The 25,604-nt window shown below is 41.7% G+C and overlaps 1 protein-coding gene across 6 annotated transcripts in view; it reads left to right on the forward strand.

Moving 5' to 3' along the window:
• The first annotated feature begins 801 nt into the window (after nt 1-801).
• Nucleotides 802-25,604, forward strand: part of LOC119802263 (protein arginine N-methyltransferase 9-like) — a 35,391-nt gene continuing 10,588 nt past the window's right edge. For 4 of the 6 annotated variants that reach the window (XM_038313229.1, XM_038313227.1, XM_038313230.1 and 1 more), the window contains exons 1-3: nt 802-1,150; nt 16,538-16,644; nt 21,044-21,236. In XM_038313229.1, the coding sequence (XP_038169157.1) occupies nt 968-1,150; nt 16,538-16,644; nt 21,044-21,236 (483 nt within the window). In that variant the 5' untranslated portion in view covers nt 802-967. Of the gene's footprint in view, nt 1,151-9,890; nt 9,967-12,091; nt 12,260-16,537; nt 16,645-21,043; nt 21,386-25,604 lie in introns of those variants that run through there. The other 2 variants (XR_005283366.1, XR_005283365.1) reach the window with 2 other exon arrangements.

Genomic DNA, 25,604 nt, shown 5'->3' on the forward strand with positions numbered 1-25,604 from the left:
TTTCCAGCTAACTCTTGATGCTGCAAAGTTTTAAAAGTTTTTATGTCCTTACATTAGGATGTACATAGGTATGTGCTTACAAGGGTGGGTCAGAGAATAAGTCACAAGAGAAAGCAAAAAGGCACACAAAGGTTGACTTAAGGAGAACCAGAGAATTTTTTGTTTAATGTCCAAAATTCTTTATGTTCCACTTCTTATTAGCCACTCTATACACTACTAATCTCTTGAAAATGGCAACAAAATTAGCTAACTATATAATTCCTGTAGATCTTTAAAAACTTTCGGACTTCTTTCTAAGAGGCCACATGTGACACAAGTCTTCTGTGTCAATGTAATAGGTCACCAGGAAATTCGGATTCAGCTGTACCATTCCACGGACTTGTGTGACCTTGACGCAGTTCTCGGAGACTGCTTTTTCTTTCTTTATCGAGTGTAACCCAAAGTTTTAACTCACGTGGTTTTGTTTTGTTTTTAAAAAATATCTGACGCTAAGAGAGTACACCATGACCAAATTTAAGGTGATTTATTTCGTTTTGCAATAGTGAGACTCGCGCGCTATGCTCCACAGGGCCTAAGCATCGCACATGCCTGTCAAGTTGAAAAGCAGGGTTCGGCATTCCCAATGGCTGCACCCCAGGAGGAGGGAGAGAGGACCGACAAGCTCACACCTAGTGCAAGGGACCACGCTCAGGAGCTCCCAGGCGCTGGGGGCGGGGCAGGGCGGGGCAGGGCGGGGCGGGGCTTACCCGGGAGGGCGCGCCCGGGTGGCGTCATCACCGCGCGTCGCCTCTGGTCGCGCGAGGCTGCCCGATGCGGAGAAGGCGGGGTTTCGCTCTGTGTAGCGGTGAGCGCGGTTTCCTTCTGCGCCTTCTGTTGCTGCCTTGGGTGCCAGGGAAGTGAGGCGTCGAGAGTCTCTTTTCCCGGAGGAGAGCGCCTTCCTCGAGGGCTTCGGAGGGGAGCCTGAGCCATGCCGAACTCGCGACCCAGACCCCGGCGGGGGGGTGGCGCAGGTGCGGCCGGCCGGGATCGGCTGGTGGCGCGGTCCTTGCAGAGCGCTGAGCACTGCCTGGGCGCCCGGGACTTCGGCACTGCCTATGCTCATTACCTCCTAGTGCTCAGCCTGGCGCCGGAGCTCAAAGACGACGTGAAGGTGAGGCCTTCCTGCTACCCTAGGGTGATGTGTGTGTGTGTGTGTTTGTGTGTGTGTGTGTGAGAGAGAGAGAGAGAGAGAGAGAGAGAGAGAGAGAGAGAGAGAGAGAGAGAGAGAGAGAGAGACAGAGAGAGAGAGAGAGAGAGAGAGAGACAGAGAGAGAGAGAGGAGAGAGACAGTGATGACTCAGAGACTGAGACACCTCAAGCTTCTAACTACCATGGAAGTCGATTCCCTCCCGGGCTCTCCTGCAGCCCATCTCAGTACAGCCAGGTTTTAGTAACAAAAGTCAAAAGTTGTCTTACATCTGTTCGAAAATTTCTACCTCTCTTAAGATTCCAAAGGCCCGCAGGGCAATGGTGGCGCACGCCTTTAACCCCAGCACTCGGGAGGCAGATTTAGATGGATCTTTGTGAGTTCGAGATCAGCCTGGTCTAGAATGAGTTCCAGGACAGTCAGAACTATCCCACAGAGAAACCCTGTCTCGAAAACAACAACAACAACAAATCCAAATGTCCTTTAAATGCCAATGCCACTAGATAGTCCTTTCTCTCCTCCAGTATGTAATTTAATTAGCCCTGCCTTGAAGGCTTTGTATTATCATGTGTACAAAGAAATTATCATATGTACAAGGAATACTGTTCGTCCAGAGTTTGGATAAATTGTGCAAGGGACTCTTTATTTGATGGTGCGTCTCATGTGCAGCCGTTACCCTGCTGAACTACTGTACACTTTCATGTGTTAGAATCTCAGTTTCACAAAGCAGTTGAATTCCACATTCAGTTTAAGCCGTGGACCTTCTTGCTTTGTTCATCCCGGAATTTCTCAATCTGACACTGTTGACATTTTGCAGGCGATTGTCTTCCTTCTTGTTTAGCAGTGTGGTCTGTCCTTTGTCCACTAGATGGCAGTAACATTAGGCGCTTGTAATTCACAGAAATTTCAGGATCTCTTACGTAGTATTCTGGGTAGTTTGCTCCCTCGTGTAGAAAGCAGTCTCATCAACACGATTTCTCTTGGCTCAGCTCTAGCTGCTGCTTCTGTGAATGGACAAGATAAATAGTTGGTGTGAGTGTAGAACATGGTAGAGTGCTTGTGTTGGTAGAATTCTTATCCCAACAACAAACTGAGGTCTCCGGGGAAGCAGTGAATTCACTGGCTTGCTTACAGAGCACAGCGGAGGGATTACTTACTGCAGTGTGGGTGCTCCCCTACAGAAGGCTGCACTGGAAAGCCCTGACCCGCAGGAATGATAGCTTTCTCAGGGCTGCACGGCTTCTCTCTCCCCGCCACCTCCCACTGTCTTCCCTGGTTATATACTGTAGACCAGATGTTCTTAACCTGTGGGTTGTGGCTCCTTTGGGCCACACATCTTGCATATCAGATATTTACATTATGATTCATAAAAGAGCAAAATTACAGTCATGAAGTAGCAACAAAAATAATTTTATGATTGGGGTCATCCTAACATGAAGAACTGTATTAAAGGGTCACAGCATCAATACAACATTAATTAAAGTTTGAGCATTGTCAAACCACAGCCCTAGATTCTACTTGAGGCCATGCGGTCAGGACAGCGTTGCACACAACAGGTGGTATGAACAGCAGGATACTCAGGTGAGGGTCTCATGAGGTTGTATGAACAGCAGGATACTCAGGTGAGGGTCTCATGAGCCAGCCTGCCCTTCTGGGAGAGAGTTAAACAAGTCCATCTGGTATGACTTTGGCAAGTGGGCACAGACAAACTTCCTTCCAAGATGGCAGTTGTTTGACTTGGGGAATAGGCCTATATAACAGCTTGCCATAGAATGGCCCAAGTGTGATGCTCTGGGTTCCACTGCTAGCACAGAAAAACTATGTGAAATTTGACTGTATGACTGGAGACCTAGCTCAGTTGGTGGATTTGTCCTAACGTGCACCAGATCTAAAGCTAATACTGCAGCACACATTGTGATCCCAGCACTTGGGGTGGACGCAGGAGGATCAGAAGTTCCAGATTATCTTCAGCTACATAATGGGTTTGAGGTAGGGTTGTATGCGACCCTGTACTAACTTTTTATTAAAAACAGACAAGCTGGTGATGGCCAGCATTCAGTAGCTTAGTAACTGGCTTGGTTTTATGTGAAACAAAGTTCTTTTTTTCTTTCTTTCTTTTTTCTTTTTGCAAAAGCCTCATTTACAGAAGTTTGCTTTTCTGAAACCTCTCTACTACCTATACCCACACTTTGGTCACATTAAACCATTTGTTTTTTAAAACTTTTAAATTTAATATGCGTGAGTATTTGCCTGTATGTGTGGATATGTACCACATGTGTGCAGTTCTGGCTCAGGATCCCACAAGACCAAGTTCTCAGCACAAAGGACTTTTATTTGCCTCAGAGGGATACTGGATGGGAGATAGAAGACAGGGAGAAAGGGGAAGGGAAGGGAACAAGGGCGATGGACAAGGGGTATTTGTTCCAAGGGAGACAGACCTGGCACATAGGCAATTGGTGGTTTATAAAGGTAAAGGGGGAGACCCTGTGTTAGGATAAGGTATTTAGTTTTACATGGGAATGTTAATCAGATGAGCCAAAGGGGGCTTTTGATTGCTGGACTTCAATACTTTGATAGCTGGCCCTTGGTAGTCATCCTCAGGAGGAGGAAGTGGCCAAATAAGGGAATAGACCTTGGTGGTTAGCTTTAGAAATGGTAAGCTAGGGGCTGGAGAGATGGCTCAGAGGTTAAGAGCACTGGCTGCTCTTCCAGAGGTCCTGAGTTCAATTCCCAGCCCCCACATGGTGGCTCACAACCATCTGTACTGAGATCTGGCGCCCTCCTCTGGCATGCGGGCATACATTGAGGCAGAATGTTGTATACATAATAAATAAATAAATACATCTTAAAAAAAAGAAATGGTAAGCTAATGGTTTTTAGCAAGACAGGGAATGAGGGAGAAGGGTAAGACTTGCCAGACCAGACCCATGCTTGCTGCGATTGGACTGGCTAGAGTTCCTTCATGGAGGAGACCAGAAGAGAGCATTGGATTCCTTGGAGCTGGAGTTATAGCCAGTTGTGAGCTGCTGTCTGGGGTACTTAACCTGGGTCTTCTGAAAGAGCAACAAGTACTCTTTTTATCCTCCCCATCTGAGACAAAGTTTTTCGGTGTCTCTTTAGCTGTCCTGGAACTTGCTTTGTAGACCAGGGTGGCCTTGAACTGAGAGATCTGTCTGCCTCTTCCTCTACTGAACCATCTCTCCAGCCCATTAACTGTTTTGTTCATTTACTTATTTTTGTTGTTACCAAGGACCAAACCCAGGGCCTTAAGCATCCTAGGAAAGAGTACTCAACCACTGAGCAATCTACTAATCCATAGAACTCTTGATCCACTTATATAATATCTAGACATCCAGAGTATCTACCATATAATAGGATCTCCTTCGTTATCTTTGCTTTTCTAGTAAACTGATAATTCCGATATTAACTCTTCTGTGTAAAGTTTGTGTGTGGGATATCAGAGCCTGCCTTTTCTCCATAGAGCAGTCTCTTGGAAAACAGCTGCAGGAAGATGAGACTGGAGCTGGGTGGGTAGTGAGAAGGCAGTCGCTGCCTTTACCAAGTGATTGACGGCCAGGGTAGGATGGAGCAGTAGAGCTTGTCAGAAAGCAGCAGGTTTAAGGATAATAGAGTAAGATGTGTTGTGACCAAACTTGGAGGAGCAAAGCATACATATCTACTCACCCAGATAGGAATTCCCTGACAGACCAAAGTTAGATGTTGTATGAGGAGCATGGGCCCCTTTGTTCTGTCCCGCCCTGCTAGCTTAACCCCTGAAATAATTACACAGAAACCATATTCATTTAAACACTGCCTGGCCCATTATATCTAGCCCCTTCTTGGCTAATTCTTACATCTTGATTCAACCCATTTCTAATAATCTGTGTAGAACCACGAGGTTGTGGTTTACCAGGAAAGATTCAGCATGTCTGACTCTGGCGACTTCATGGCAGCTCTCCCTGCCTGCCTTTTTTTCTCCCAGCATCCAGTTCTGTCTCTCCCACCTACCTAAGTTTCTGCCCTATCAATAGGCCAAGGCAGTTTCTTTGTTTGACCAATGAAAGCAACTCATAAAAAGAAGAACCTCATAGACCAATTAGATACCACGAAAGACTAACTTAGTGAACCATTGAGTTTTATTGGGGTTACTTACAGGGACAGAAATAGCTTAAAGACAGGTGTATCATCAAAGCCCACCCCAGCATGGACGACAGCTCACAAAGCTGGAAACTGAACCACTCTGCACAGCCTGCTGGCAGCACAACAGACTGGAAAGCATCCTTTCCAGCTGGCCCTGGTCTAAACCTCCTGGAAGCCTGGCTGGTTTCTGCTTGTTCCAGGCTAGCTGGTCTGATCTCAAAAGTCTTCCTGGCAGCTTGGCTTGTCTAAGTGACTCTCAGCACTATTGTGAGAGTGCATGGGAGGTAGAGGCGTAGTGAATCTGCTCAGTTTCAGGGACTTCCTGAAGCTATCTTGAGTTGTTTACCTTTTGTTTTAAGGACCTTTCCTAAAGGATGGAATGTTTTAATCATGGAGGAACCTTATACAACAGGGTAGCAGTAAGTAGTGATTTGTGGTTTGAGACGGAATAATACCTTTGTATCCTTTTGTATCCTGTGAAGGAAAGGTGGTGTGACAATTGAGGACATGTTGAACTTTTTAAAGATTGTTAAATTTCTATTACGATAGAAGCAACATTCACTGCATCTTTGAGTTTTCATTCTAGTTCTTTGCACGTTGGTTGATGAGATGACTGGAGACCTATGCATGATGGGTGGAGATAGCCAGAGTCTGAGGGCTGAAAAACAAGGGCCTAAGTAGTCGTGTACATGCTGCATCATTAGCACATATGTGGTTGTATATGAGGGATGAATAAGGATGAACAAGGACACTCGTGATGCATAGCTACCTGCAGAAAGCAGAGGCAGGAGAGAGGCAGCTAAGAACAGATGTTTACAGGAAGATCATACTGTCTGATTCTACATAGTATTTTTCTTACATGTGCTTATTTGGTGTCTTAGTCACTGCTGTATTGCTATGAAGAATCTCCATGTCCAATGCTGCTCTTAGAAAAGAAAGCATTTAATTGGGGCTGACTTCAGTTTCAGAGGTTTCGTCCATTATTATCACTGTGGGAGCATGGCAGGAAGTGTGCATGGCACTGGAACAATAACTTAGAGCTGCATCCTGATCTGCAGGAAGGGAGGGAAGGAAGGGGCTGTGGGAGAGACAGACACTAGACTTGGCTTGGACTTTTGAAACTTTAAAGCCCACCTGCAGTGACATTTCCTCCAACAAGGCCACACCTCCTTATCCTTCTCAAACAAGTACCACTCCTTGGTGACTTAGCATTCAAATATATGAGCCTATGGGACCATTCTTTTTTTTTAAAATATTTATTTATTTATTTATTTATTTATTTATTTATTTATTTATTTATTATGTATACAATATTCTGTCTGTGTGTATGCCTGCACGGCAGAAGAGGGCACCAGACCCCATTACAGATGGTTGTGAGCCACCATGTGGTTGCTGGGAATCGAACTCAGGACCTTTGGAAGAGCAGGCAATGCTCTTAACCTCTGAGCCATCTCTCCAGCCCCCTATGGGACCATTCTTATTTGAACCACCACATTTGGTAAGCAGTACTTACTGAAAATTAGTGATTTCAGGTCATCATTCATTTCAGTTATTCCATTTGCTGGAATCTTCAGTTAGAGTTGTGTGTTCTTTATTCTTGTTTACTAATTTGTCTTTTTTTCTCGTTTGTAAAGGAAACTTTTCAGTATACACTTTTCAAGTGGGCTGAAGAGCTTGATGCACTCAGTCGAGTACAGGACTTACTTGGTTGCTATGAGCAGGCCTTGGAACTCTTTCCTGATGATGAAGTGATTTGCAATAGTATGGGAGAGCATCTCTTTAGGTTTGTGGTAACTTCACTATTACTTGTTGAAGATTATTCTTTATCAGTCCAAAGCAAGTATAAGTTATGCATTAACTTTGTTTAGTTTTGAGATGGAGTCTTACCGCCAGCTGAGTCTGGGCTGGAATTTGTGGATTTATGAGATGTTTTAGCCTGAGACTACATGTATGCACTACCATGCCTATAGATAGGGTGATTTAAATAGAGAAAGTTTAATGTAAATAATTAACTATAGCAGGATCAAAAGAATGAGTGATTAGTTAGTAATAAGGAGAACTCAAGAGAATACAAGAATAGTAAATATGGTATGTAATCTGGCAATTTAAAATTAGATTTATTTTATGTGTGCACATCTGGGTATATGTGTGCATTTGTACACGTGTGTGGGTAGTGTGCTGTAGTGTGCCTGTGGATATCAGAGGACAACTTTTGGGAGTTGGTTCTCTCCCTCTACCATGTTGGTTTGGGGATTGAACTAAGGTTTTCAGGCTTAGTGGGAAGAACCCTTATCTGCTTAATCATCTTGCTGGCCATTGCAGTTTTATAGTTTATTGTTTAAGGGTTTGACCCATGGAGACTGAGGAAGTATTGAAGGAAGAAGTTTCTTTACTGAACTCAGAGCCTGTCTTTGTTTGAAAAGGCACTGCTGTGGTTCACAGGATGCCTTGCCAGAAAGTCTTTAGAACTTGCTAGAATTTTTTCTTTTGGGGTGCCAAAGAAAGCCTGATGGGGAAGTATAAAATTGGGAGCATTCTGTTGATGAGACTCCACTGGGTAGAGTCAAGGATAAGCTGCCATCATTGCTGCTGGTGCCACACTGTTGGATGCTGTGCCCCATGCATAGGGAGGTAACTTATGTAAACCTCGAGGCACATTGAATCACTCGTCATCAGTTCAGACAGTGAAAGCCTTCATCAACCTCAGTACTTACATGCCAAAGGTCAGCCTTGTAAGTAGGCTTTTCAGAGCTCACCAGTCAGGCCTGCCATATAAACCCTGTACACACTAGTACAAGCCGTACCCATTCCTGAGAAATTACAGGACTACAATAAAAGGTTAGCATTGCCTCTGCATTTGAAAGTTTAAAGAAATGGGGGAAAGAACATGGTTCTGCCAAATTGACAAGTGGCAGTTTCAAATTTAAGAGTTTACTAAATAAATCTCATTTTATATATTCCTTCTAGTTTATTCTCGTGCATTTCTCTACCATGCATCCTCTCGCATCATTGATGTTATTAGTAATGAACTAAAAAGCATCATAGTGCGCACAGAATTTCTCTTAAATATATCTAGATTCTATTGGCTGTTGATAATGATTTTAGTTAGGGTTTCTATTGCCGTGAAGAGCCACCATGACCACGACAACTTTTAAAGGAGAACATTCCATTGGGATGGTGGCGTCCAGTTTCAAAGATTAGTCTGTCATCATCATACTGGGACATGGCAGTGTGCAGGCAGACATGGTGTTGCTGGAGCGGAGAGTCCTATGTCTTGATAAGTAGGCAAGAGGAAGTGAACTGAGACACTGGGCATAGCTTAAGACCTTAAGCCCGCCTCTACAGTGACACACTTCCTCCAACAAGGCATACTCCAACAAAGCCACACCTAATTGTGCCACTCCCTACATTCAAAGTAGCACAATAATCAACCTAGTAGTTTTGTCTTCTACTCCCAAGGGGCCCTTCCTCGACTCAGGACTGTGCAGGGCTAGGGCTCTGGAGAAGGGAGTGTATACATTCTTTTCTGACAAATTAATTGAGCAGTAGTCTTCCTTTGTTACACATTTTGGTTCAGCATGGCGAGGCTTGCTCACATTAATGTCATATGTTTTCTATTGTGACGTGTGCTATGCAGTTCCAGAAAATATAAAGAGACTTTTATCTTCAGGGTAAGAAAGAAGGAACATGTACTGACCTTAAATATTTCAATTTTAGACTAAAGCATGAATGCCTATAATTTAACATAGTATTGCCCTTTTGTTAGTTGGTCTCATCTGTCCATGCCTGGGATGAATAGCGATGATTGAGTTTCTTTAGAATGGACGGATGGCGAATAAAGGTGCTGGTGAAGAAACAAGTGAGGACTCTACTTGTTCTGCTCTGTTGAGTGTGTGCTCTGTAAATCACTGATTTGTGACAGCCGTGTGTAGAATCTGATAGTAGTGGACATCTCTGCTCAAGGAGCTCATGGGGTGAACAAAGTATAGACCGGTTTTGGATGCTACTGAATTCCGATATCCTGTGAGACACATACTGGTCGTGGGCAGTGCAGTCAGCCCATGAGTAACTATTTTAAACAGTGTCGGAGTTTTTCACCACAGTTTGAGAAGCAGCGTTCAGATGACTTGGTAGTGTTTCCCCCCCTTTTAAAAAATTTTTATATGCTCATATTCAGTACACATTAATGCCTTTGACACCCCCACCCCCACCCCCAGAATCTCTGAGATGCATAGGTGGAAATTCAGGAGTCAGGAGAGTGCCATCCCCACAGAAGGAGAAATTTGCCCAGGAGACTGCTCTGGGGTATGGGGTAGTGATGAAGGGTTCTCAGGCTTGGTCAGTGCATGAACACAGGCACTGTAACTAATCGCATAGAGTTGAAGTAGTCTGTCATTTTTCCCCCTCTAGAATGGGCTTTCGAGATGAGGCAGCTGGGTATTTTCATAAAGCAGTGAAGCTCAACCCTGATTTCAGTGATGCAAAGGAGAACTTCTATCGAGTTGCAAACTGGCTGGTGGAGCGCTGGCACTTCATCATGCTCAATGACACCAAGAGGAACAAGATCCAGCAATCCAGAAGGCAGTGAGCTTGGGGTCCAAGAGGGTTTTAGATATTGGCGCAGGAACTGGAATACTGAGGTTTGTTATAATTATTGTTTTATTATTATAGTTACATAATAAACAGTTTTGTTAGCTATCAAAATTGTAACATTGGTATATAAAAAAAAAAAGCCAGGCGGTGGTGGCGCATGCCTTTAATCCCACACCACTCGGGAGGCAGAGGCAGGCGGATCTCTGAGGCCAGCCTGGTCTACAAGAGCTAGTTCCAGGACAGGCTCTAGAAACTACAGGGAAACCCTGTCTCGAAAAACAAAAACAAAAACAAAAAAGAATAGCAGTTGTTTTTCAAAATATTGTTAGAATATTCATGCAGCTGTTCTTTTCTTTTCTTTTTTTTTTTTTTTTTTTTGAGGCAGGGTTTCTCTGTGTAACAGTTCTAGCTGTTCTGGAACTCACTTTGTAGACCAGGCTGGCCTTGAACTCACAGAGATCCACCTCTGCTTCCTGAGTGCTGGGATTAAAGGCATATGCCACCAATGCCTGGCTTGATGCAACTATTAGCACTGTAATTTTTACTATCAAAAATTCAAGAAAACTAAGGAAAACTTGGGGTTGTTGAATTTCTGTATAATGAATTTTAGAGTATTTTTATGTTAACATTCTGGTGGATTCTAGAAAGCCCATTAAGCGAGCTTCTTGTCAGTCGTGTCTTAATTGTGTGGATGCTAAGCTGGGCCTTTAATCCCACACTTGGGAGGCAGAGGCAGGAGGAGCTCTGTGACTTTGAGGCTAGCCTGGTCTACAGAGTGAGTTGCGGGACAGCTAATGCCATATAGATAAACCCTGTCTGAAAAAAACAAAAAGCAAAACAAAACAAAAAACTGTGTGGATGTCATTATTTACTGGATTGTTTTTAAAAGGTATTCTAGTTCATTCGTTCTGTTATTTATTATTATTGTTGTTGTTGTTGTTGTTACTATTACTATTTTCTTTTCATTTTTTTTGAGACAGGGTTTCTCTGTGCAGCCCTGGCTGTCCTAAAACTCTCTCTGTAGACTAGACTGGTCTTGAACTCACACAGATCCACCTGCTTCTACCTCCCAAGTGCTGAAATTAAAGATGTGCTCCAACATACCCAATTCTTTTTATCTTAATTTTTTAAAAGTCTTTTTTTTTGGGGGGGGGGGGTTTGAGACAGTGCTTCCCTGTGTAACAGTCTTAGCTGTCCTGGAATTAGCTCTTCTTGAGCTCACAGAGATCCACCTGCCTCTACCTCCCAAGTGCTGGGATTAAAGGCTTGCACCACCACCGCCGGACTAAAAGTCTTTTTGTGTCTCACTATGTATCTTTGGCTGCCCTGGAACTTGCTGTGTAGAGTAGGCTGGCCTGGAGCCCACAGGGATCCACCTGCTTCAACTTCCTAAGTGTAGGGATTAAAGGCATGCACTACCATACTTGGCCTTATCTTAGCTAATAAATTTTTAATTAAATTATATATAAAATACACATATCTAATATATATTAAATATAATTTATTATATATATAATAGAAATATATATTGGTTGTTCGAGACAGTTTCTCTGTGTACCTCTGGTTGTTCTAGAACTCAAGGCTGGCCTTGAACTCACAGAGATCTACCTGCCTCTGCCTCTTGAGTGCTGGAATTGAAGATGTGCTCCGCCAGCGACTGGAGAGATAGTCAGAGGTCAAGAGCACTGGCTGTTCTTCCAGAGTTTTTAATTCCTAGCAATCACATCATGACTTACAACTATCTATAATGAGATCTTGTGCCTATAGGTATATGTGCAGACAGAATATTATATATGTAATAAATAAATCTCTTTTAAAAAAGATGCGCTCCATCACTGCCTGGTTTAATTATATTATTATTACTGTGTATGTCTACATGTTTTGTGTGTACACATGCACGTGCAAGCCTGTGCACCACAGTCTGCATGTGGAAGTCAGAAGTTAACTCTCAGGAGTCAGCTTTCTCCTTCCACTGTAGGTTTCAGAGATTGAACTTGGGTTGTCAGACTTGAATGGCAAGTGGTTTTACCTGTTGAGCCATCTTGCTAGCCCTAATCTTTTAAAAGCAGAGCAAATAATAGTTATATTGAAGAATGGAAGGATCCCATGTTTGAAGAGTTATAATTTTATTGAAATTGGGAAAAGATACAATGGATTTTTCTTCTTTTGCAGCATGTTTGCTAAAAGAGCCAGTGCACACTCAGTGTATGCCTGCGAGTTATCCAAGACCATGTATGAGCTTGCCTGTGATGTCGTGACTGCAAACAAGATGGAAGCTGGAATTAAGCTCCTCCACATGAAGTCACTTGACATAGAAATTCCAAAACACATTCCTGAAAGGTGTGTTTATAACTCACCCAAACCATGAAGATACGTTTCCAGCTTTTTGCGTAAATGAAAACATTCTCATTCTGTGACGGCACGGTTACTAGCCAGTTTAATAAGATACAGGATTTTATGATAACATGCTTTTTAAAGAGTACCTAAGAACTCAAGGAAAATTGATAGTGAGGAACTGAGCAAAAACCATCTTTAATACATCACGTAAGCTCATGTTTTTTTGTTCATAAAAGTGGATAGACTTCCTGTGTTTGTGTATAAAGTGTGAACATTCTACCCTGAGCAGACATCATGTTCTCATTACTATCCTTGTTGACAATGGAAGGTTAGAAGTGCCAGTTGGCAGTGTGTTTTGCCTTGCATCTCTCAGATGCTGTAAGAACAGTCTTAGCAGCCTTGAGTATTCTGCATCTCAGGGTGGTCAGGAGAACAATGAAGATCAGAACTTGCAGGGATTTCAAAATCATCTGGCCCACCCTTTCAAAGAACTTTCCCTTTTCTTAATGTGACACTTGTCTTGTAACTCTGCCTATGCTGTCTCTCTTCTGCCTTATGTAAATGTAGTCTACATATGAAGAATTTATTATACTCTATTGTTATTTGAACTCCTATTTTTAAGTCATCTTTCAGTTTTAATAAGTGTGCATGGTACTTAAACTTTCCAGTAGTCTTTGTTCGTGAAGATGTTTATCAGATTGTTAGTGCAGGTGTGTACTCACTTTATAAAAAACAAAACGTCCTAAGTTGTCTTAGGAGCCTAAGGTCACAGTTTTAAACAGCAGACACAAAAGTTTTCAGGCAGAGTTCCTCCGGGCTGCAGTGGGCTACGTGCTCTGTATCCTCATGTGACCTTTGCTGTGTGTGTGACTTATTGCTAGTGTTTGCTCTTTCAGTAGGACACCAGTCCTGTTGAATTAGAACCTCATGTTGGTGACTTTAACCTTAATCGCCTCCTAAGGGCTCTGTCTCTAAATATAGGATTAGGGCTTCCACATAAGATCTGGGGTGACTTGAAGCTACGGTTGCTTTAATTTGTATTTTCCTCACAGACTGCTTTTGAAGCAAATGAAATAGAGATCTGAACTCAGACTCTTATTTGTTCACTTTGACAATAAGCAGATTTCTGAACTAAGTTGCAGGACTCGACGATTTGAGAAATTTTTTTGTATTCTAAGTGTATGCAGTCATAAATATTGAATGTTTCCTGTCTGTAGGTCTAATTGGGTCTAGGTACTGTGGAGGATACCCAAGTCATCCCTGCTGTTAAGATACCTATAAATCTAGAGAGGGGCATAAGGAGCACTGATGGAATTTGTGGATGTCTTTAGACTACAGAAGTGAGTGATGCTCACAGTGAAAGCTAAAGGAATTCAGAGAAGGTGAAATAGTTCTGAGTGTCCTTGGGTTTTCTAGAAAGAATGAAAGAATGAGTAAGAGCGCATAACTCTGGAGTGGGTTGTTGTGGGGACTGGAGGAGTGAGCGGTGAGACAGGCGCGGTCAGGCCCAGGGAAGGGAAGTTTTGGAGGGGAAGGTTCTTATCAGCATCAGGTGTTGTTTGCCCTGCAAGAAGTATAACTGGACTGGCAAGGTGGCTCACTGGGTAAGGACGCTTGTTGCTAAGCCTGATGACCTGAGTTCAATCCCTCAATCCCATAGGGTAAAAGGAGAGAACTGATTCACACACAAAACAGACATGGTTGGGAAGTGGTGGCACACGCCTTTATTCCCAGCACTCAGGAGGCAGAGAGGCAGGAGGATTTTTGTGTTTGAAGCCAGCCTGGTCTACAGCTTGAGATCCAGGACAACCAGGGCTACACAGACAAATCCTGTCTCATAAAAACAAAAACAAAATAAAATTTCATTTTAAGAAGGGTCATTGATGGAGGAGAACCTGTGGAAGTATTCCCTCCTTGATGGTGGAGAACCTGTGGATGTAGTCCCTCCCTGATGGTGGAGAACCTGTGGATGTAGTCCCTCTCTGATGGTGGAGAACCTGTGGATGTAGTCCCTCTCTGATGGTGGAGAGCCTGTGGATGTAGTCCCTCCCTGATGGTAGAGAATCTGTGGATGTAGTCCCTCCCTGATGGTGGAGAACCTGTAGATGTAGTCCCTCCCTGATGGAGGAGAACCTATGGATGTAGTCCCTCCCTGATGGAGGAGAACCTATGGATGTAGTCCCTCCCTGATGGAGGAGAACTTGTGGATGTAGTCCCTCCCTGATGGTGGAGAACCTATGGACGTACTCCCTCCCTGATGGTAGAGAACCTGTGGATGTGATGTAGAGAACCTCCCTGATTTATTTTTGCTTTTTTAATGCAGGGTTTCATGTAGCCTGGGCTGATTTCAAACCCACAACATAGTCAAAGGTTACCTTTAACTTCTGTGTGATCTTCTTGTCTTCCACAATCCAAGTTCAGGGACAACAGACATAAGGCACCATTCCAGGCTGGTAGAAGAACATTTGTATGGAGTGTTAGAGTTAGGTGCTAAATGTTTGATGTCAATGAAGGGACCAGGAAAGATTTCAGCACCCCTTACTCTTCAGGACTTAGGCAGTGAATGAACGTCTGAGAAGGTAGCCCTTTTATGCCCAGAGCAAAGAAGAGGAACTGATGAAGAGAGGAACCCAAGCAGTACCGCAGAGTTCAGGGGAAGGTGCTAAAATGCAATGCATTAGGAAACTTTACACAGGATTTTCTGTAATGTATTTGCCTTTTTCTCTTGTCTCAGCTCTGACAGCTTTAAATAAATAGCATGACATTTTACTCACACGTATCTTTAAAACATCGTTCTATAGAGTGTCCCTAGTTGTAACAGAAACTGTTGATGCAGGTGTGTTTGGAGAAAGAATTGTGGCGAGTTTAATTCATGCATGGGAGCATTTGCTTCTGCAACCAAAGGTAACCCATGTAAAAACACTCAAGTTTGATTAAGAATTCACTATTTCAAAAGGTGTATTGAGTCCTGAGGATGTACAGAAATATATCAGAGTATGTCTGTATACCTGGAGAGAAACACAAGGAGAAGCATTCTATAGTGGTGTACACACGGTGTGCACTTTGTGTACCAGGAAGGTTTACAGAGAAGAATGCGATGGGAAGGTAGGCGAATGAGTGACCTTGTTTGAGTGTAGTTGTAGGAGAGGGAGTCCTTTGGCCTGCACAGTGTCGGTGTTTGGGAGTTTGGAACATCTCTAAAAGAGAAAATAGTAATGCTAGTTCAGTAATGTTTTAAGGTCCTCAGTGAGTTCAGTCTCTAGACAGAGCTCTGAACTCCTGCTGCAGCCCACGTGCCATTTACCGTGTATACTGAATATAGGAAGAGACTTCAGTAAAGTCCACTGTGTAGAGAAGATATGTATTTAACATGCAACAGCAGTTTATTTTTCAAAAAAAATGATGACTTTGATATTTTTCTTTTTTGTTGCTAAGAGTTGAATTTGGTGCCTCACACATGGCCTGTGCTCTCTACTGTTGAGCTGTATTTTGAGCCTACTTTTATCTTCTTTCTGTTTTTAAATATGTATTTACTTTCATTTTGTCTGAGTGTTTGTTATGTGTGCCTGTCAAGTGTGTGTGCCTGTTGAATGTGTATGTGCGCCTGTCATGTGTGCAGTGTTTGTGGAGGTTAGAACGCATTGACCCTGTGGGGCTGGAGCTAGAGATGGCTGTTAGCTGCTTGTGGTTACTGGGAATTAAACCTGGGTCCTTGCTAGAGTAGCCACTGCTCTCAACCTCAGTCATCTCTCCACTTCCTCCATTATTGTTTTAAAGTCAGAATTTTTCTGTGTAGCCCTGGCTGTCCTGGAACTCTATCTGTATATCAGACTGGCCTTGAACTTGCAGAGTTCTGCCTACCTGTGCCCCCTGAGTACTGGGATTAAAGCCACCACCACCTGGCTCATTTTTTTTAAAGATTTATTTATTTATTTATTTATTTATTTATTTATACAGTATCCTGCCTGTAGGCCAGAAGAGGGCACCAGATCTCATTATAGGTGGTTGTGAGCCACCATGTGGTTGCTGGGAATTAAACTCAGGACCTCTGAAAGAGCAGTCAGTTCTCTTAATTGCTGAGCCATCTCTCCAGCCCTTGGCTCATTTTTTTTTTAAATTATTATATCCTAAAGTGATATAGCTTTATACCTCTCTTTTTTGTACTTGTATTCTAAACACATGAAACAGTAAAAATACTTTTTAAAGGAAAAATTCTTTAACCTGTATATAGACACAAACTTACTTGTACATGTAATGATGTGACTTTTATTATATTTTCAGACCAAAGGAGCAAATGGAAATTGTGGACAGTATGGGAGAGTCATACCAGCAAGTGTTGTTATATTTGGGATGGCAGTAGAGTGTTCAGAGATACGAAGACATCATAGGTAAGTGGGAGAAGACTCTAAGTTGGGCAGTGGTGGAGCACACCTTTATTTCCAGCACTGGGGATGAGGATGGACAGAGGCAGGCAGATCTCTGATTTTGAGGCCAGTCTGGTCTACAGAGCAAGTTCCAGGACAGCCAGGACTATCCAGAGAAACCCTGTGTCAGAAAGCTTCCCCATCTCTTTACTCCCCCCCCCCCCCCGCCAAAAAGAAAAACACTACTTCCAAGCTTCGTGCCTGCTTATCATGTTTAATTAGTAGAACTCTAGAATTGAAGCTAGCTTTTTCTAAGTGAACTTTTCCTACAGCTTACTGTTGTCTCGCTGGGTGAGAAGTTTGTGTAGAAAAATAGTAAGTTCAGATTGATTTTAATTGAAGTTCAAGTAAGGATTTCCAATGTGAGGATAAATTTTAGTATTGTTTTTCTTGGTAACTTCATTAATAGTTATTAGTGGTGTGATGTACATATTTTAGCTTTCCAAATTCTACAAAATGGAACACATCCATCTGCCAGATTTCTTTCCTTTGAGAATTCTTGCGGTTACTTTCTGCAGGTAGTGGTGTTTGGTTGTATAAAGAACAAGCAAGTAGGACATTTAAATTACATATTCTCTCATTTCATCGTTCTGTTTTCAAACTGTCTAACAATCATCATACAGAGATCCAAATCCCTCCTTTTTAATGGTTTTTCCCATTCCTTAATGTGGGGAAACTCTCTTTAACCACTGCCTGGCCTGGATGGCTGACCAGTGTAGCTGTTTTACATTCTGTTCTTCAGGCAAACTTTTTAAATTAAAATACAAATAAAATATCATTACACATACCTTCAAAATAGCCACAAACAACATAAAATATCTTGGGGTAATTCTAACCAAGCAAGTGAAAGACCTGCATTATAAGAACTTTAAATCTTTGAAGAAAGAAGTTGAAGAAGATATCAGAAAATAGAAAGATCAGTGTTCCCGGATAGGTAGGATTAAAATAGTAAAATTGGCAATCCTACCAAAAACAATCTACAGATTCAGTGCAATAGCCACCAAATTCCCAGCACAATTCCTCACAGACCTCAAAAGAGCAATACTAAATTTCTGATGTGGGAGAGTCTTCGGTTTGTGTTGATTTCATTCGTTAATAAAGAAACTGCCTTGGCCCATTTAATAGGCCAGCCCTTAGGTGGGTGAAGTAGACAGAACAGGAAGAAGGAAGTGAGGTAGATGCCTTGGGCAATCGCCATGTCTCTCCTCTCTGGGACAGTCGCCATGAAGCCAGCCACCAGGTCAGACATGCTGAATCTTTCCCAGTAAGATACCACCATGTGGTGTTACACAGATTATTAGATGTGAGTTAGTCAAGATGTGAGTAAGAGGCTGAAACTAATGGGCCAGGCAGTGTTTAAAAAAATACAGTTTGTATGTTATTATTTCGGGGCATAAGCTAGCTGTGTGGGATCCAGGTGGGACGAAAAGCAGGCAACCCCTCACTACAAATTTCATATGGAAAAGCAAAAAAAAAAAAAATAATAATAATAATACCAGGATAGCCAAAACAAAAACAATCCTATATGATAAAGGAACTTCACCGTCTCTGACATCAAGCTCTGTTACAGAGCTACAGTAATGAAAACATTTTGATATTGACATAAAAACAGACATGGAGTTGAATTGAAGACTCTGATATTAACTCACACTCCTATGAACAACTGATTTTTGACAAAGAAGCTAAAAAAGAAATTATCTTCATCAAATTATGCTGGTATAACTGAATATCAACATGTAGAAGATTGCAAATAGATCCATATCTATTGCTACACATAAAACTCACGTCTAAATGGATCAAAGACCTCTACATAAATCCAACCACACTGAACCTTACAGAAGAAAAAGTGGGAAATACCCTTGAAAGCATGACACAGAAGACCACTTACTAAATAAAACCCCAGTAGCACAGAAACTGAGAGCAACAATAAAGAAATGGGACCTCCTGAACCTGAGAATCTTCTGTAAAGCAAAGGATATGGTCAACAACACTAAATGGCAGCCTACAGAATGGGAAAAGATCCTCACCAACTCCATATTGGACAGAGAGCTGATCTCCCAAATATATAAAGAATTCAAGAAAATAGACATCAAAATACTGAATAATCTAATTAAAAAATAAGGTACATATCTAAAGAGTGAATTCTCAACAGAAGAATCTTAAATGGCCAGAAGACACTTAAGGAAATGCTCAGCATCTTTAGCCATCAGAGAAATGCAAAGCAAAACAACTCTGAGAAACCATCTTATACCGTATGTCAGAATTGCTAAGATAAAAAAACGCTGATAACTGTTTATGTTGGAGGGGATGTGGAGTAAGGGAAATGCTCCTCCATTGCTGGTGGGAATGCAAACTTGTACAGCTGCTGTGGAAATCAGCCTGTCGTTTTCTTAGGAAATTAGGAATCACACCCAGCAATACCATTTTTGGGCATATGCCTAAAGGAAGCACACTCACAGCACAATACATTTGCTCAACTATGTTCACAGCAGCATTATCTGTAACAGCCAAAACCTGGAAGTAACCTAGATGCCCCTCAGCTGAAGAATGGATAAAGAAAATGTGATACATTTACACAATGGTGTACTATTCAGTGGTTTAAAAAAAGACATCTTGAAATTTGCAGGCTGTAGTAGCAATTCATTTGTTTATTAATGAATAAGATTGCTTGAAGGTCAGAAAAGTAAAGCAGCCACGCTGGCCAGTCCTACAGACCAGGCAGCAGTGATGCACACCTTTAGTCCCAGCAGCCACACTAGCTTGCCATAGAAACCAGGTGGTAGTTTAATCCCAGAACTAGAGAGGATTATAACACAGGAGGAGACAACCTCAGTCACAGCCTCATCTGAGGTTTCCTGGAGGCAGGTCGCCATTTTGAACTGAGGTAGAGGTAAGAGCCAGTGGCTGGGTGTTTTGCTTTTCTGACCTTCCAGTTGAACCCCAGTTTCTGTCTCTGGATTTTTATTAATTGTGCTTCAGCAGGCAAATGGACGGAACTAAAAAAAAAAATCATCCTGAGTGAGGTAACCCAGACTCAGAAAGACAAATATAGTATGTCCTCACTCTTAAGTTGATATCAAGCATAAAGCAAAGGATAACCAACCCAGAGGAGTCCACAACCCAGAGAAGCTAGACCCCTCATCCAGAAACAGTTGGTAGCAGATGCAGAAATCTATAGCTAACTACTGGCCTGAGCTCCCGGAATACAGTCAAAGACAGGAGGCGTGAAAATATGAACAAAGGGTCAAGACTATGATGGGGGAGACCCACAGAATCAGCTGATGGGAGCTAGTGGGATATCACTGACTCTGGGCTGACAATTGGGGAACGTGCATAGGACTGAACTAGGTCCCCCGAATGCAGGTGAAAATGGTGTGATTTGGGTAGTATGTGTACCACTGGCAGTGGTACCAGGATCTAACCCTAATGCATGAACCTACTTTGTGGAGCCATTCTCTATGGAGAGATACCTTGCTCAGCCTAGGCACAGGGGTGGTAGGGGTGGTGGATGTCTTGGTCCTGCCTCAATGAGGTGATGAGACAGACTTAGTTGACTTCCCAGGGGAGGCCTTACCCTCTCTGAGGAATGGATGGGGAATGAGGTGGGGGAAGGTGGAGGGAGCAGAAAGAGAGGAAGAAGGGGGAACTAGGAATGGCATGCAAACAAAGTGTGTGTGTATGTTTGTGTATAAATTTAAGTGCTTCTGCTTGTTAAATTAATTCATTAAAGAGTACCAATAAATACAGTCGTGTGAGACAGTATCCTTAGCATCCCTTGCTATTGACCATTCCTGTTGTAGGTTGTATAGTGTGCACTGTGGTTTTCATTTCATTGCTTTGATGATCCCTGATGGTCTTATTTTATTTGGTTATTCTCTTTGGTGAGGTATCTAAGTTTTTGTTCATTTTTGTTTGTTTTCTATTAACTTGCCAGAATTCAAAAGTAAATTTGAATATGATCGTTTGTTGAATATATGTTCTAAATATTATCCTTTTTAATTTTCTAATTTTTATTTATGCTTGTATATTTGTGTGAATTCTGCTTGTATATGTGGTGTTTGTGGAGGACATAAGAGGACATAAGAGCGTGTTGATTCCCTGGAGCTGGGGTTGCAGGTGGTGTGTGTGAGAGTCAAACTGAACTCAGGACATCTGCAAGAATAGCAAGTGTGTTTAACACTGAACCATCTTTTTATACTACAAAGTTGTTCATTTTACTATAGACTTTATCATATTTTTCTTTATGTGAATCTGTGGTTATGAGGTCTTATTTAATTTTTTATATTTTCTCAACTACTAGATAATGATATTGATAATTAAAAAAACACATCTTTTACCTCGCCTTTTCTTAAACTCTTACTAGGGTGGGCACTAAGGACATTGCTGGTGTCCATTTGCCAGCAAGTGTGAAATTTCAGAGCCCAGCCTCCTCTTCTGCAGAAACTGGAGACGCAGTTGAACCATATACAACTGAGAAGATGAGTCGGATCCCTGGAGGGTATTTGCCTCTGACAGAGTGCTTTGAAATTATGAAAGTGGATTTCAGCAGTCTTCAGGTAAAAACAAGAAGTTAATTCTTCCTTATCCCCAAACCCCAAACATAGTTTCTCTGGCTAACAGCTCTGGCTGACCTGGAACTCACTTTGTGGACCAGGCTGGCCTGGAAATAATACAAATCTGCCTACCTCTGTGGTAGGCCACCATGCCTGGCCCTTAATTCTTACTCTTAAGAATTTCATTAATTGTTTCAGGTAGTGTATGAAGTCTTACTTTTTGTTTTGTTTTCCCCCCGCCCCTCTCCTAAGACAAGCTTTCTCTGTGTAGACCTGTCCTGGGACTCACTCTGTAGACCAGGATGGCCTCGAACTCAGAGATCCTCCTGCCTCTGTCTCCCAGGTGAGTGCTGGGTTTAAAGGTCCTTCCACAACCACTGATTCTGCACGACTATGTCTTACTGCTTGAATGTACATGAGGTTCTACTTATGAAGAAATGATTAGCAACAAATTAAAATTCCCTTTTGAATGTAATCTTTTTAAATGCAAGGGCAAAGGTCTCTAGAGTTTGTCAAGTGTCTCCTGTGCTGTGTGCTTTTCATGAACATTCACTATGACAGTAGGAGCAAGAGAATGCGTGCTATTTAGTGCTATTTACTGTTTGCAGTAGTTAGTGCTGCAGAGTTCTCATGTAAACACACAGGCAAAACTTCCAGCCTAGACCTTTATTGTTTTCTTTGTTATGCTGTCTTCTCAAATTAATGGTTTTCATTCAGTTGAGCACTAATCTAAATTCAAACGTATTAAAGTCATTAGGACAGTGTCTCTTAGCCTGTGGGTCATGACCCTTTGGAGGAGGGTTGAGTGACTCTACCACAAGAGTCACCTCAGACGATCAGACAACATAAATATTTACATTACAATTCATAACAGTAGCAAAATTACAGTCATAATGAGCAGCGGAAATAGTTTTACAGTTGGGGTCGCCACAATATAAGGAACTGTATAAAGGTCGCAGCGTGAGGAGGTTTGAGAACCACTGTGCTAAGTTAATGGCATCCCATCTCAGCCAGGGCTGAAGGCACCCGAGACAGAGAACATTTCGGTTTCTGTCAGGATCCCAGAGATTGAATCTAGACGTGACACATGCTAGACGAGCCTCTTTATTACAGTTACACTTCCTGCTTGGGCTTTTCCTTTTCAAGCCAGAACAGACCTGAGGAAGGCCGATGGTGGACCACCCTAGCTTGTTTATGCCTGTCCTGGTGGCTGATAGGAAGATGTGTGTACAATATGCCCAGAGAGCCCAAGAACTGTTGAATAAGACCCCTTTCTAACTTCTTGAAGAAACAATGATGTTCATGACACATGCTTTGGGGTGGAGGTGGCTGAAGGAAGGGCATTTTGTCATGAAAGTTTAAAAGTGTAGCCAGAAGTCCCTCTTAATTCGTCTCTTCTTGGCGGGGGGAGTGTTGCAGCTGTTTTAAGTTCAGTTTTATCACACTGAGCAGTCCTGGGTTTTAAGGTCATTCCTGACCAGACACAGTGTTCCAGGGAGTAGTGGAGTAGTGGGAGTACAGCTGCGAAGTACCCCACAGCTGTTCTGTTATTTATTTTAATAGTTTTTATTTGAATTATTTCTTACACCACACACACCCTGTAAAGATTTTAGTTTTAGAAGTAGTGTCTGTCTGTTTAACACTTTGAAGGAAAACAGAACAGAAATGAAAAGGCCCGGTATTACCCTCTGAAATGTTGTTTCTTCCTTGGGTTATTTGTTTGAACTGTGTGTTCCAGGCTTGCTCTTCTTTCTGTGTGTGTGCATTTGCACATATGCATTTTTCCAGTATAAAATAAATGGCCCCGTGGCTTTGCTGCCTGCTTCTGTCATCTGGCACTACACCACTGGCATGTTTTTCTTCATCCGTGGAGAGAGAGAGAGAGAGAGAGAGAGAGAGAGAGAGAGAGAGAGAGAGAGAGAGAGAGAGAGAGAGAGAGAGAGACAGAGAGAGAGACAGAGAAACACAGAGAGAGACAGAAAGAGAATGTGTGTGATACTTTATGATATTTGTGGTTATTGTGCAAGGCGATGTCTCTCTGATTTCTTTCTCAGCTTATCATTTGTATATAGGAGGACTCCTGATTTTTTAGTTGATTTTGTATCCTGCACATTACTGATGGTGTTTATCACTTGTAGGAGTTCTCTGGTAGAGTTTTTGGGGTCACATATATATATATACTATCATATAATCTGCAAATAGTGAGAGTTTGACTTCTTCTTTCGATCTGCCTTTGTTGTCTTATTGCTATAGTCAGAACTTCAAGAACTGTGTTGAAGAGATATGGAGAGAGTGGACAGCCTTTTCTTGTTCCTGATTTTAGTGGAATGGCTTTGAGTATTTCTCTATTTAACTTGATGTTGGCTTCGGCTTGCTATATATTGCTTTTATTATGTTTAGATATGTTCTTTGTATCCCTGCTCTCTCCAAGACCTTTATCATGAAGGGGTGTTGGATTTTGCCAAATGCTTTTTCAGCATCTAATGAGATGATCATATGTTTTTTTCTTTCAGCTTATTTATATGGTGGATTACATTGATAGATTTTCATATGTTGAACCATTCCTGCATCTCTGGGATGAAGCCTACTTGATTATGGTGGATAATTTTTCTGGTGTGTTCTTGGATTCAGTTTACCAGTGTTTTATTGAGTATTTTTGCATTAATGTTCATGAGTGAAATTGGTCTGTAATTCTTTTTCTTGGTTGAGTCTTTATGTGGTTTTAGTATCAGGGTATCTGCAGCCTTATAAAAAGAGTTTGGCTATATCCCTTCTGTTTCTATTTTGTGAAATAATTTGAGAAGTATAGGTATTAGTTCTTCTTGGAAGTTCTGGTAGAATTCTGCACTAAAACCATCTGGCCCTGCGCTTTTTTTGGTTGGGAGGTTTTTGATGACAGCTTCTATTTCCTTGCAGTTTATAGGTCTATTTAAATTGTTCACCCGGTCTTGATTTAATTTTGGTATATGGTATCCATTCAGAAAATGGTCCATTTCTTTTACTCTTTCGATTTTGTGGAGTACAGGTTTTTGTAGTATGACATAATAATTCTCTGAATTTCCTCAGTGTCTGTTGTCATGTCCCCCTTTTCATTTCTGATTTTGTTAATTTGGATATTCTCTCTCTGCCTTTTGATTAGTTTGGATAAAGGTTTGTCTATCTTGTTGATTTTCTCAAAGAACCAACTCTTTGTCTCATGATTCTTTGTATTGTTTTCTTTGTTTCTATTTTATTGATTTCAGCCCTCAATTTGATTATTTCCTGTCTTCTACTCCTCCTGGGTGCCTCTGCTTTTTTTTGTTCTAGAGATTTCAGGTGTGTTGTTAAGTTACTGATGTGAGCTTTCTCCACTTTCTTTCTTTGGGCACTTAGTGCTATGAACTTTCCTCTTAGCACTGCTTTCATAGTGTCCATAGGTTTGGATACATTGTGCCTTCATTTTCATTGAATTCTAGGAAGTCTTTAACATCTTTATTTTTTCCTTGATCCAGTGGTGGTTCAATAGTTCACTGTTCAATTTCCATGAGTTTGTAGGCTTTCTGAAGGTAGTATTTTTGTTAAATTCTAACTTTAAACCATGGTGAATTGATAAGACACAGGGAGTTACTCCAACTTTTTTTTTTAATCTGTGGAGATTTGCTTTGATACTGAGTATGTGATCAATTTTAGACAAAGTTCCATACAGTGCTGAGAAGAAGGTATATTCTTTTGTGTTTGAGAAGAATGTTCTATAGATGTGTCTGTTAAGTCCATTTGTGTTATGACATCTGTTAGTTCTCTTATTTCTCTGTTAAGTTTCTGTCTGGTTGACCTGTCCATGGGCGAGAGTGGAGTGTTGAAGTCTTCTACTATTAGTGTGTGGGGTTTAATGTGTGATTTAAGCTTTAGTAATGTTTCTTTTATGTATGTGGGTGCTCTTATATTAAAGGCATAGATGTTCAGGATTGAGACTTCATCTTGATGAATTATTCCTGTTATGAGTATAAAGTGTCCTTCTCCATCTTTACTGATTGAATTTAATTTGAAGTCCATTTTGTTAGATATTAGGATAACTATATCATCTTTTTTCTTAGGTCCATTTGATTGGAATTTTTTTCCCCAATCCTTTACTCTGAGGCGATGTCTGTCTTTGAGGCTGAAGTGTGTTTCTTGTATGCAGCAGAAGCATGGATTCTGTTTTCATATCCAATCTGTTAGCCTGTGTCTTTTTTAAAAAATATTTATTTATTTATTATGTATACAATATTCTGTCTGTGTGTATGCCTGAAGGCCAGAAGAGGGCACCAGACCTCATTGCAGATGGTTGTGAGCCACCATGTGGTTGCTGGGAATTGAACTCAAAACCTTTGGAAGACCAGGCAATGCTCTTAA

Source organism: Arvicola amphibius, chromosome 15, assembly GCF_903992535.2.
Source record: "Arvicola amphibius chromosome 15, mArvAmp1.2, whole genome shotgun sequence".
NCBI lineage: Eukaryota > Metazoa > Chordata > Mammalia > Rodentia > Cricetidae > Arvicola > Arvicola amphibius.